The following is a 13,401-nucleotide window of genomic DNA, read 5'->3' as shown; positions in this document are numbered from 1 at the left end:
ATCTGCGCTTTTTACTTCTATGTCTTTGGGGAAACTGATGGGCCAATGGGCCTCTGTGTCTTTTTTTTCTCTCTCTCTGTCTCTTCTAGATCACGAACTTCTCAGACAGGAGCTGAATAATCGTTTTTTGGTTCAGACCTCGGACCGGTCAGGTGCCCCCCTCGGCTCAGTGCCACTGCTGAGGGCGGAATTTCACCAGCACCAACACACGCACCAACACATGCATCAGCACACATTTACCCCCTTCACATCCAGCCTACCCCCGACGCAGCTTATGCCGCCAAATGCACCCCCCATGGTGCGTAACCCACCTCGAAATGTGAGGATAAGTAGAGCACTTAAGTCCAAATCCACTTCCCTCCACTTGCTTATCTCTCTGAAATTAGGTCCTTTTTGGAGTCTGCACATTATTTTTCTCCACCTGATGTCTGGTCTTTGAAGTAAACAGAAGTTGCTGGATGTTAACACTTCTTTTGGTTTAACTTTTTTTTTCACAGGGGAGGGTGGGGGTGGTTATTGTCTTTTATATATGTCACTGTAATACTGTTTTCCATGCATTGTCATTTTGTATGCTTAGAGATGCAAATATTTGTCCTAATTATAATAAGGGGGGGAGGGGGTTTGAATGACAGTTGATAAGTCATCCATACTTTATAGGCTAGTAATGTTGCAAGTTGAAATCTCCCACATTTTGAATAGGACCAGAGTGAAGTGGTTACAGGTGTTTTGTTCCTGTGTTAACTTGATTGTTGTTGCCTAGATGTTTTTTTTCTCTATTTAAACATCAATTTTTATTCTAAAACTATTCAGGCAATTCAAACAAGGCTAAACCACTAAGAAATACTTGCAACTCTTGTTACATCAGTTAAGACTTAGCTTTACCACTGTTTTGAATACTACACAAATGCTAGAGGGATTTGCTATGGGTCCAGCATGGGATAATTATGTATTATATGAAATGCACTATTTAAATGCTCTGTGTCCATTTCTTAAAGATAAAATGATTGATAACTTAGTGTATTTACTACCAGAGATACTTTCTCCATGTTAAGACATTGTAGTATTGCATTTCCCATTTGAGCAGTAAACTGTTTAGTAGCATATTTTGACAGCCCGAATATTTTTAAGTTACCAATGGGTGACATAATGGCCATCGCCTAAATTTCATAGTGGAAATCTGACACTGTTTGCAGCAAAAAAGATGAGTGTAAATACTGCTGCCATAACTGTGCAATCTTGTACCCATTTGCTATTGTTTTCTCTTCCATTTTAGTTTGACAAGTACGCTCCCAAGTTAGACAGCTCTTATTTTCGTCAATCCAGTGTGAGTTTGTCTTTTTGCAGCTACCCTGCAGTGCCTGCACCCTGCTTCTAAAGCTTATTTACTGTACTGTATCCGTGGTTTTCCATATTTGTATGAACTGATTCATTGCATTTTCTGCTGCCAGGGTGCAAACATCTGTGATTGACATAGCAAGGCAACTGGTTGCCTGACCCACTATGATACTGACCCTACCACCTGCTAAATCCTGCAGTGGCCACAGTAGACAGCATCTGTGGAATAATCTGATCACATTTGTTTAAACTCTTTCTATTGTCACTTGAATGCCACCCATGTTTCTTCTGGGGTTTTGAGTCACAAGTGCAGACTGTACTGAATAAGGATGTCCAGGGCTGAGTCCCATAGAGTGGATGGTCCTTGAAACACCATAGCTTTATTATATATTATTTTAAGCATTTAAACAGAAAAAAACCCACTTAACATCAGGAAAGAGACATTGGAGCTGTATAGAGCATAGATTTCTTGTACTAAGCTGACAACTTCAGCTAGTGCACACTATTTAGCTTTAAATGTTAAGGAAGCCATTTTTTATTGAACTTATTATTTTTTGATTAAACAGAATATTTGTCTGATATTACAAGCCCATCATTTGTATTACAGAAAACCAGATAATAGAGGGAATTGTGTTTTCATGATTTAGTGCTAATTGCAAGAAAGCTGAATTGCCAATTAAAGATTCTTGCTCCATGTTTATTTTTAAACCTAAATGTCTTGCTTATGTATGTGCTTCCCCCTGTTCACAGTGTATTAGTATTTGTTTCAAATGAGCGTTCTGCTATTGATTTATTTATAGGACCATTAACCCATAAAATAAGTTGGCTTTTATACAAATAAAAAATAAATCATTAACATTAATAAATGTATATTTAAAAACTTGTTAGAATGAATGACTATAGGAGGTGCAGTTGACCCTGGTGAAAATCGGAGTACTGCTGACGGTGTTGTGTACAGAACAGCCACCGCTACAACGTAAACGTATCTAGAATATAAAATATCTCAAGTTCCAACAGCATATAGACCTGTAAATGTTATTAGTGGAATAGTTATTATTTTATAGGCAGCTTGATTTTGGGTTCAGTGGTCCTTTTTAAAATGTTCTGATGTAATTCCTTTACTTCTTGTGTGTCTAATTTTCTTGCTGTGCAATAGAAAATACAAACCGTTTGCAGATTAGGAATACGTTGACGATGAATTACTTCTGAGTTACACTTTCTTCCTAATAATGCAGTGTCTTCACAACGAACTCCAGGCACCAGTTTTATTTGTGCTTTTGGCTGGATGTTACTTTAACACCATTGTAAAGATAAATACTGATCTGTTTTAAGATCTGTATAAGATATCTATTGTGCATACAATAGCACTGTTTTTGCAATTGGAAAATACTAAAATATTAAAAATTAAAGCTTATGCACCTGGGCAGCTGAGCGTACGGTTGCAGTAGTATTGGAAGTGACTGACTTCATGGCAAAGCGAATTGTGGGACATGGAGGCAGTGTGCATTATCTTCCAATAATCCATTGTTGCAGGCCAGTTTGTGTTCCATGCTGTGAAGAGAAAGTATCTTCAAATGTGGCAGATCCGTAGCTGTCTATGTGCACAAGCCCTAATTGACATTTCTTATCCATCTATTTAGACTAGTGATGGTAAGAGCTGTACACTGCAGATAAAACTGGAACGATAATGAAATAGGACTGTAGCTCAGCAAACGATTTGGAGATCACAGAAGTCGCTTGCTTTCATTTGCCTGGGTGCCTTCAACATGTGGGGTGGAAACATCTTCTGCTGTTGTGCTTATTATTTTGTTTGCTGATACCAAAAAATATACAAATAAAAGTTAATTTTCTCCATCTGTTTTTTTTCCAGTTCTTTCCAACATATACTTCTCCTATGCCTGGAATGCCCCCAATGCTTCCACATTCAGGTCCTTTCAGTTCTCTACAGGGAGCTTTTCAGCCTAAGGTAAGTTAGTGGTGTGTACAGTTGTGATACAGTGTCATAGTCAGTATTGCATATGAAAAATTCAACTTCATTGTCTTGACAGTGGATTAAGAACAATGTAAAAGTAAGTCTTTGAGATTGAATACAAGTTACAGTATATTTAAACATATTTAAGTGGGGAATTTTATGCCAAAAGTTGCGATATGCACCCTCTTTTTAGTGTTGCTGCAGTTACCTATTTATGTAGATGCTTTTCCCTGAAGGCTGTTCGCTATAGGCCAAGACAATTTGAGAGAATGGCACAAGACAGCTCAAAAACAGAGACTGAACTTTTGTGCAAAGCTGAATCGACCTGCATTTATCTATTTTTAAAACCATAAAACAGAGAAACGTTATAAAAACTGTGGGAGAGGGGTTATAAATTTCCTGGGCACCAGCAGTGCCCAGGATACGCAGCAAGTTCCTGGTGCAGGAGTCTTGGCAGTTCCTCAAGCTGCGTGCCACACAACAGGTGGGATGAGTTGGAATTTTCCCAGCTGTTGCTTACCCATCCATTTATATCTGCAATACCACCTGAAGTGGTGATGAAATAAGCTGCATTACAGTCATTTGGGACCAATGAACAGTTGCATTGGTCCCTGCTCACTCCCCGCTCCAAAACATCACACAGACTGGCCACCAAGCCTAAGGCTGCATGTAGCAGTCGCCTGGATTTGAGGAGGGGGCAGAGTGATAATCTCTGCTTTCTTTAGTGTGGTATGCTTTAGAATGCGTCTATGGCACTATTGTCCCTTCACTTATTCTCTGTAATCCATAGAATTAAATGGAGAACTTCCAGAATATAGTGTGCCTTGTGACGAAATACATGTTTTCTGACTGTTTTGTACTACGTAAGCATTGGAATTGACTAGCTAGCTATTCTTTCTATGCACTTAGTGCAACATTTTATAAAGAGCCATTTGGATGGTGTTAGACCTCATATTCTGTCAGTTCTCAGTCTGAGGGAATGTTTCTAATTCAGTTCTGGTAGAAACACCCTTTGGTGGGAATAGATTCCCAAAGGCTTCTAAACAGCCAGTCAGTCATATTGGGCACGACATCACTGTAAGAGACTGCACCGCAGGGAAATCACAAGCTTGGACCTGACATAATTAAACAATGGCAGTGACCATACGTCGTCTACCTACATGTGCTTTAAATATCAGTTTTGGATACTATAAAATGGCTTTTTTTCTTTGTTTCCCTTTCCCCTACAGACCTCAAACACCATTGATGTCACAAGCAGGCCTGGTGCAGTACATCACACCCTACTACAGAAAACGCCTGGGGTTCGTACATGTTTGTTCTGTCTATGGAATGTATCTTATGCGATCTGTTTTTGTGTCAAAGGCTAAGAAAGTTACAATTACACTATGGAAAATGTTATATACCCTTATTTAGATTATCTTTAAGAAATACTCTACGAATTCATCTTCTCTATATGTACTATTGTGTTACCTAACCTACTCCTATCCAATACAACTATTCTATATTATGAGGGTAAGGTATTGAGTGGTCGTATTCACAATGTTTGTGTCCTGATTTTATTGTTAAAATATTACAGATTTGGAAATTGTTACATAGGAAAAGGCGTATCCTTTGTTAGCCAATATTTGTGCTTTTGGTGTGGAGAATTGCAGTGCAGCCCACTGACTGTCATTTTGCTTTCCATTGCAGGTTACCGACCCATACAGGACGTCAGTAAGAGTAAGTGTACAAAGTATAAGAAAAATAATTTCAACATTAATATTTGTTTAGTATTCATACCTCTGTCCCCGAAATAGATCATGCTTTGTACTGCCCTGTTGGTGACTAGTAAAACTTTTTTTACTGCTGGATGATATTGCAAAATGTTAGACTTAACCCCTGACCTTTATCCAGATAATCATGTCACCAAAATCACAAATTTGAGGTTAAATAAATGACAGCATATAATAAGGGAAAATTATTAAACCTGCTGTACTAGTCTGCTGCTGTACATGACTCAGTTCTCCACAATTACACACTCAACCGCACAATCAGACTTTTATTTTCACACTCCACTAATAAGTCAAATAATCTTATAGTTGCCCTTGGTTACAGCAATCATAATGCAGTTAGTTACTTGTGCTCTGGTTTGCATATATGCCCCCTAATCAATTTTTAGTTCCTCTGTATTCATGTTCGAGATGAATTTTATTGAGAAAATGCAGATTGATGTGAAACGAGTATCTTTTAACCCTTAACGTATAGAGAAGCATGAGATCTTTACCTTTTATAAAATATAACACTAGATATTAACTCAATGAATGTAAGACACTTTCTCTGCTTGTGAATATTGGAATACATCTAGAACTGGTACTGTGGAGAATAATTAGCCATAGTTATTTCATACTGGGCATCTTGTATTTTAGCTGATGAGACAGAAGTTGTGGTAACAGGTCATTCCCTAATAATGACGCTGCGTTAGTCTTAAAAAAAAAAAAAAAAAATCAGCCTACCTTTGTAAGGGACAGTCACAGATTAATCAATTTATATTTAAAGCTTCAGGTGTTTTACATTGAAGAATTGATTCAGTTAAAATTATATTATTTTGAGGGCCCAATGAACTGCCTGGGGCCCTAAGCCTTTCCAGTACTCACTTCCATTTCCCTTGCTTTTGCAGAAACCAGGCAAGTGGTGTGCAGTACATGTCCAGATAGCTTGGCAAATCTACCACCATCAGCAGAAGATGAAGGTAAAAGCCATGTGTTAGGTTTTGTGGTTCCAAGATGATTTGTGATGGCTAGTCCATATAAAGTCCCTATGTATTTAATCCCATTGATTGAAGGCAAAATTACAGATGCCAATTATACATTTGTGCAACAAGTGATGTTCCCTTCTAATGCCCGTCATACTAATCTGTGGATGTGTGGCAAAAGCTATTTAGATCCATTGATTTCATGCAGGGTTTTATCTAGTTCCAGATTTTATAGTGCAGTGTTCATGAGACACCTAGAAACTAATGCTGGAGTTTGTGAAATTATCCAATGTCTAACGGTTCAGCAAACGGAGTCAGTTGCAGGGTAATAGCAGTGAGGCAGTTGTCTCAGGTCCCAGGTCTGAGAAGGCACATGAATATTGAGAGAAGTGTGGGAGATATGTCTGAGAACTGTCTTGTTATGTAATTGGAGGCTAAACAGGATTTATAACAATTTTGTTACCTGTTGATTAAGCCAAGAATTTTTGTTTATAGGTTCTAAAATTGATTTTTATTAAATTGTATTTTTGAGTAATAAGTCATCTTTGGGTTTTATAAACACCACTAGATCTGAAAAGTAAAAAAAAGTTTGTAAATTTAAACTATGGTTGTATTTCTGAAATTAGAAATATATTTTAGCTATATGTTTGTGTACCAAATTTGTGTAGTTCATTTACATATAGAGATTTAGGCTTCAACTGCATGGGTGATTTTCAATCACCACAATTAAATCTTATGAGATTAATCAATTGGAAGACGCTGTGCTACTTTGTGCGATTAATCACCTTAGACTAAGCTCTCTGAAATCCTTTTACACAGATCAAAGTAGCAATTCTTGACCTGAATTGCCTGAAAAAAAATCATTCCATTATAATCAATGGATGTGATTAATCACTTGAAGCTCACATGACCAGCAATCAAAAGTAGCATAGTGTGATCAGATGATCACACTACATAGCAATTCAAAATTACTTGTATAGATTATCTTATAGTAAATAAACTGCTTCAAAATGTGTGATCGCTCATAAGCGATTAATTGCCTGCTGTTGATTGAGTGAGCGCCTAGCAGTTTAGCTCTTAACTGGGGTGAGGATCATACATGCATGTGTCCAGTTGTTTACATCTGTAAAGCTTATATGCCCCCGAGTGTGCATATCATGCAGACATGATTAAGTAGACCGGAACCCCATGAAACCTTTCCTGGCTGTGTTGTCATTGACACTTGCTTCCAGAATATTTAGGTCTCTCTCTGAGGTAGTTTAGTGGTCAAGCACACGCGTATTACAAAAAAAGTTTGTAAAGGATGCATATATATAGAGAATACTTACATTTTGGTGGACAGTGGTTGAAACCTACCTCCACTTCTACTTTGAATCCTGGCATTTGCTCATCTTTATATATATATATATATATATATATATATATATATATATAATTATATTATATTGTAGTGTATTGGTAGTTAGTGGTACCCATAGTTTCTGGGACTGATTGATTTGTATAGAATGGAATCTATATAAGGTCAAGACTTGGATTTCAACTTTGTTTCATCCAATTTCTATAATAATTGTGTTGTACAATGTAGAATTAGAGCTGCCTATTAAGACTAATTATAATACATGTCTCAAAGAGAGTAACCCAGATAATGATAGAGCGGAGACTCGAACCATGCTGGCGTATGTTGATGCAGTGGTTGGGGGAGGGTGACCTGTGCTCTAGGCATACTTTTGTAAGGAAGCAGATGCATACAATTCAGCTCTAGTTTATCAGTACCCTTTTCATGAGGCCAGCCAGTGAATCAAACCTGACCGTGTCGAGAACGTTACTCAAAAGATCTGTGGGTAAAATGATTTTCCCTGAAGAATTATTCCCATACACCAGTGGTTTCCATGGTGCCCTAGTGTATCAGCATTTTCTTCATGGCACCCCTAGGCCAAAAGTTACTTATTGGGAAAGTCAGCAAAAATTGTGAAGTTAAGTTGTGCCTACCTGTCATGCTTAGGTTCAGATATGCGGTGGTGGACAGGGTTTTGGTACTGTTTGTCCACATTTTATGATTTGCAGCCACCAGCTCTGGGTTTAGCCATCACATGGACCATAAAAAATTAGATTTGGTCCTGGACCCCTGACCTGTGACACCCCTGCATGTGTCCCATGGCAACCAGTTGGGGAACCACTGCTATACACTGATCTTAAATCTTAACGGTATTACTCATTTCAATTTGGAGGGACTAGTCTCCATACTGTAAATGTGATGTGTTACGCTCCTGTGTGTCACCATATTTACAGGTTTAGCTGAACGCTGTAGACTTGCTTTTGATGTGTAAAAATGGACTTAGTAGCCGTTATATGTTAATATTATATTTGAAACTGTGTTAGAATAATTGTTGTGAGCTCTTTTGCTATCTCTGTTTTCATAGCAAATGCAGATGGATCCCCACAAGCTGGACATCTGTGGCAAACTTGACCTATTCAGCAGGCCGCCTGCCCCAGGAGTCTTTCCAGGATTTCCTTACCCACATGATTTAGCCAGACCTCTTTTCTCCAGCACTGGTAAGTCAAGGAATTGCGATGCTACTACTTTTATCCGAGTATGCTGCCTTACCCCATGCACTACTGAAAGCTTTTGCTACCTGGTAACATAAAACTCCTCTGCAGGAACAGGGATTCTATGATTAATTTTGAAATGCTTTTGGAATACTACAGCAATAATAGTTTTATAACAGTCTTACTATAAATTGTGCTCGTTTCATTTAATAATGCAAAATTGCAATTTTTAACTGACTACAATTATCTTGTGGGGGTTTATTAAAACATGATAGCTACACTTTAAATCTGGATGTTCGCTTTGGGAGCTCATGGTTCAACGTATAAACTAGAACACATCTCTTTCAATTGCTGTACTACTCTGTACAAAGTATTAAAAACATGTTGAAGATCAGCACCTAGGAAGAATAATAGAATATAATGATTAGTTATACCCCTTTTCCACCAGAACCCCAGCTATAACCCAGGACACTGAGCACAGGTTGGAGCCGGATTTTATATTACCAGTAGCTGCACCCGAGTTATTTCTAGGTCCAGCTGTTCACACTGGACACGGGTTTCCGTGACCCAGGTCTTCAAGCGTTATAGTGGACGCTTGGAGATGATGTCATCTCCAAGCACTACTGAAGCCAGCCAATCCGATGATTTGAGGCATGACCCGGGTTATGCTGTTTACACCTGATCATTGCCCAGGTCGTTCCCGTGTTCAACCCTGCTGCTACCTAGGTTGGATTCCCAGGTCACTCGACCGGGTTATATTTCAGGGACCCTTTTCCACTGAGCCACGACCTGGGTTGACCCTGTAATAACCCAGGTTGTTGCGGCAGTGAAAAAGGGATATTATTCATCATATACCTGTAGCCTAAGAACCTAAGACACTAGGTCAGCATTGATGAATATTGATTAGCAGCAAGTTTTAAATGTTACAAAAATAAGGGAATAACAATCAGTTCATATGGGGAAAAGATATAACACTTAAGTATCTATATCCAAATGAATTAGCTTGCATTAGGTATATTTAATATAGTCGGCCTTAATGCAGCGATGACCAGAGCTTCTGTCACTGAAGTGATGATGGAATTAGCAATCCATGACTTTCGAGACCTGGTAGGAATGTGTCCTGAACTATGCCATGGGCCAAGGTACAGATATAAGCAGGCGGCTTGGTGTCTTTTATTTATCATAAAGCTAACACTGACATGAGGAACGTCTCACAGATGCTATTGTTAATGTTAAACACAGGGCTGCTTGGGAGCAAAGCATCTGGACAAATCATGCAAGAGATGCACATACATGTATTATTATTATTATTGCAAGCATGGTAACACTATCTACTTTTACATGTAGCCCACAAATACTGGACAGCTTTATTTTTACACAGTAAATTAGATGTGAGTTAGGACACTCCCTACCCATAATTTACACACTGCACATTTTAGATCTGTCCCACCTACAGAGCAGCATGGTTTTGCAAAATTGCCTCCAACTCAGAATCAGCCCCATTATTCATACAGTCACAGAGCTTGCCATCTATCTGCAGGCTCTGTAATTGTCTTTTGCTGTCTATGAATGATTCTTTTCATTTGTGTTTCTGTTTATTGGTGAACTAAAAACACATGGATAATGTCACTTTATTAATGACTGCCTGATTTATAATGACCTAATATACCTAAGAATTTATTTTCTTTCTGATCTCTTATTTTGTTTTGCTGCATACTCAAAGCAAAATGGTCAATGTACAGGTGGAAGCTGTTCTCCCCTACTAAGGAGGGCAGAGACATCACTGCATCAATCAGAATAAATAAAATGCCTTCCACACAGTATCTGTGTCATCCTTCTCTCCTTATCAGACAGTAATGTCAAAGCATGAACCATTGCTCTGGCTGAGCTCCCTTGTTACTTACGGGTGTGCCATCTATCTCCAGGCTCGCCGTCCGTAAGATGGATGTGCAGCCGCTTGAGAATTGTTTCATTTAATAAGCACAAGACGGCTCTAAGGGCTCTGCTGCCGTCTTCACTTGGAAGAGGCTTATTTTATTTTTTTTTCCATGAGACTTGAGCTAGCAGTGTTTGGAAGCGTACCCTGCACTGAGCAAATCCCCATTATTAACCATCTGAAATCTTCAGGGAGCAGAAATAACCAGTTGTCGGTGAAGACACCGCTCACTGAAGTGGAAGATGGCTGATTAAATTCTCTACCAGCTATGTTTTGACTTTGTAAAGCATTTGTACGGTACAGATGGACTGCCTGTAAAAAAAAATATACTACTATATAGATGTTCTAAAATACATGTACCTAGAGATGACCGTTTTGTGGTTGCCACTAGTGACTTTTATCCACACTTTCATGTTTTAAAAAGCACTGTTGTGCATGATTCTGTACAGCTAAGTAAACATTTAACATTTTGCTATATTAAGCTATAGGCTCTGCACCAGGATTTAATGCAACATGCTTTTATAGCATTTTCCATTTCTTTTGGCTCTTCCACCCCTGTGTCATAGTTCAGCCTCTTCTTTGTTTTTAATTGGAGCTGTCAAAAATAGAAACTATACATGAGAAGATTACATTGGTGGTATGGTGGCTGTCTTATACTCTTGGTTGAATTGATAAATATAAGAATGAACATAATCTACATAATAACTTAACATATACTTTTTTTTTTATTCAGCATATGGTATACTGTAAGTTAGCTAATATATTCTATATGTTTCATTGAATATGCCTTTTCTTCTGTTTTATCTTTATCCGTTCATTTTTTGCAAGCCTGTATATGAGAAAATTGTCAATAGATATAATCTGCAAGTCTGCAGGGACATGTATGCAACCTAGTGTTAGTTCATTGAGATGTCAATAGTGCAAGAATCAATCTCACATAGAAAATATTTTGTAAACATACCATGCTTCGTACATATAGGTAATCAACTATGAAACAAATTTGTAGAGACTTAGTTGACGATTTTGAATGCATTTACAGGCATATTTACGGTCAATCTGTATGGCTTTGATACATGTATTTGTATATGCGAGGGTCTGTGTCAGGTCGCAATTACGTCAACACACCCTTACTATCCTTAGGCTGCGTGTAAACCCCTCAAACACCCCCTGTACTTGTACCCTGCTGTAGGCGTGTGCAAATCAATTTTGCGGATTTTACACTATGCAAACTAATGTAGATCCAACGCCGCAGAAGCCCCATCATTATTGTGCTGATTACAGTTAGATATCAATGGAATTGTTGTTTTCAAGCCAAGAGAGAGGATTGATCAGTTCACTGGGACCTAGAGTTGTGGTGTTAATGCAGCATTATTTTCTATCCAGGTCCAACGCACCCTGGAGCTTCACCGTTTGGCCCTTCCCCACATCATACCAGTTTCATGCCTGCAAGCCATCTGGCTGGTAAGTGTAAGTACACTCCACTGCCCTCATTGGCACATCATTTCTTTCTGATTTGTCAGTATGGCATAGTTGGTGGAAGGTAGGAAGGAGAGCTTTAAGGCCTAAGACTCAGGATAAACCATGAGCCCCTCACATATGCAGCCTGTATGAAGTTAGACAACACACTATGCTGCAAGCTCCTCCACCATTAGCAGAGTACAGTGGTTTACTGTTCCTTTATCATTGCTGTAGTCCTTAGTTTACCAGTGATAAATGCAGTATTTATACTGCATTACAAGTTTTTAGGTCCTGTTCGGTGTTAAAAATAAATCAATATATGTAAATCCTATATATTAGTGTTAGGAAGCTTATCTTGACTTTAGATTCTCCTTTGGTGTGCTAGTGGCACAGACCTGGGCTACATAATACCACTCAGAAGTGTATGAATGGTCTGTTCCATCAGTTGTAAACTTTTTTTTTTTTTTTTTAACAGGTTCATTTTACAATTTAAAAAAAAAAACCTGACTACAGCTGTACACTACAAGCCATGTAATTATTTCATATGACTGCCAGCCAAGCCTGTATGTATTTATCTAAAGTGACAGTCAAGCCCACACTACTGAACATTATGAAGTATTACACACATTTTATATGAAATAGTCATGGTTGATGATAATTGGTTTTCATAATCCGTGCCTACATTACTTATAGGCTGTTCTTTTCCCTAAACAAAATGCTATATTATAATTACATCCCTGGAATGGCTGTGCGGCTAAAGCTGCCAAATAGCTGAATTATCTGTTGCTGCACACACTGACAGGAGAATCTTCTAAATGAGTGAGACTAACCCCAACCCAGATCCCCACCGATAGAAAATAGAGGGAGGGTCAGGAGCGCGTTTCATTCTCCAGTGCTCTTGGATAAACGCCTCTTCAATCCCTGTTTGCCTTTCCAGATCCATTTAGCAGGTCAAGCAGCTTCAGCGGCCTGGGGAACTTAGGCAGCAATGCCTTTGGAGGATTAGCCAGTCATGCTCTAAGTAAGTACTGGCTGAGGGTTTTGCAGTCAATTGTAAATTAGGCCGGGCACAACAGTATAAATCCTTGTATTCTGATTGGTCAGCTGTTGCCCCAGGGGAGATGAGTAGTAATCATTTTTGGGTCACTAGTGCACCTTTCATTTGCATATCCGCTGAAGTGCTGCAAGGCAATTTCAAATGTGCTTTGGTGGCAGTGGTGCTGTGCTTGTGATTTGCATATTAGAGCAGCCAGGGAAGCACTGATGCTGATCTTTATTACACGCATTCAGGATAAAGGTATATAAATAGCTCTGTAACTGTGAAGCTCTCCCGCTTAGCAGTGCAGGGAAAATGAGGTGTGACTTTGGAAGCAGCAGTGCCTTTTCTCTATCGTCATTACCGTGCAATTCATGTATAACCTC

At 38.7% G+C, this 13,401-nt stretch overlaps 1 protein-coding gene across 9 annotated transcripts in view; it reads left to right on the top strand.

The window, feature by feature from the left end:
* FBRSL1 (fibrosin like 1) overlaps positions 1-13,401 on the top strand; it is a 581,862-nt gene that overhangs the window by 561,895 nt on the left and 6,566 nt on the right. For 4 of the 9 annotated variants that reach the window (XM_088476701.1, XM_088476697.1, XM_088476698.1 and 1 more), the window contains 9 exons: positions 90-319; positions 1,274-1,324; positions 3,206-3,301; positions 4,537-4,608; positions 4,997-5,026; positions 5,964-6,035; positions 8,459-8,591; positions 11,905-11,988; positions 12,917-13,000. In XM_088476701.1, coding sequence (XP_088332827.1) covers positions 90-319; positions 1,274-1,324; positions 3,206-3,301; positions 4,537-4,608; positions 4,997-5,026; positions 5,964-6,035; positions 8,459-8,591; positions 11,905-11,988; positions 12,917-13,000 — 852 coding nt within the window. The remainder of the gene's footprint in view (positions 1-89; positions 320-1,273; positions 1,325-3,205; positions 3,302-4,536; positions 4,609-4,996; positions 5,027-5,963; positions 6,036-8,458; positions 8,592-11,904; positions 11,989-12,916; positions 13,001-13,401) is intronic. The other 5 variants (XM_088476700.1, XM_088476699.1, XM_088476704.1 and 2 more) reach the window with 5 other exon arrangements.

Source organism: Taudactylus pleione, unplaced genomic scaffold, assembly GCF_031769625.1.
Source record: "Taudactylus pleione unplaced genomic scaffold, aTauple2 ptg000191l, whole genome shotgun sequence".
Lineage (NCBI taxonomy): Eukaryota > Metazoa > Chordata > Amphibia > Anura > Myobatrachidae > Taudactylus > Taudactylus pleione.
The sequence above is the reverse complement of the archived record's forward strand: the minus strand, read 5'-3'. Positions and strand labels throughout refer to the sequence as shown.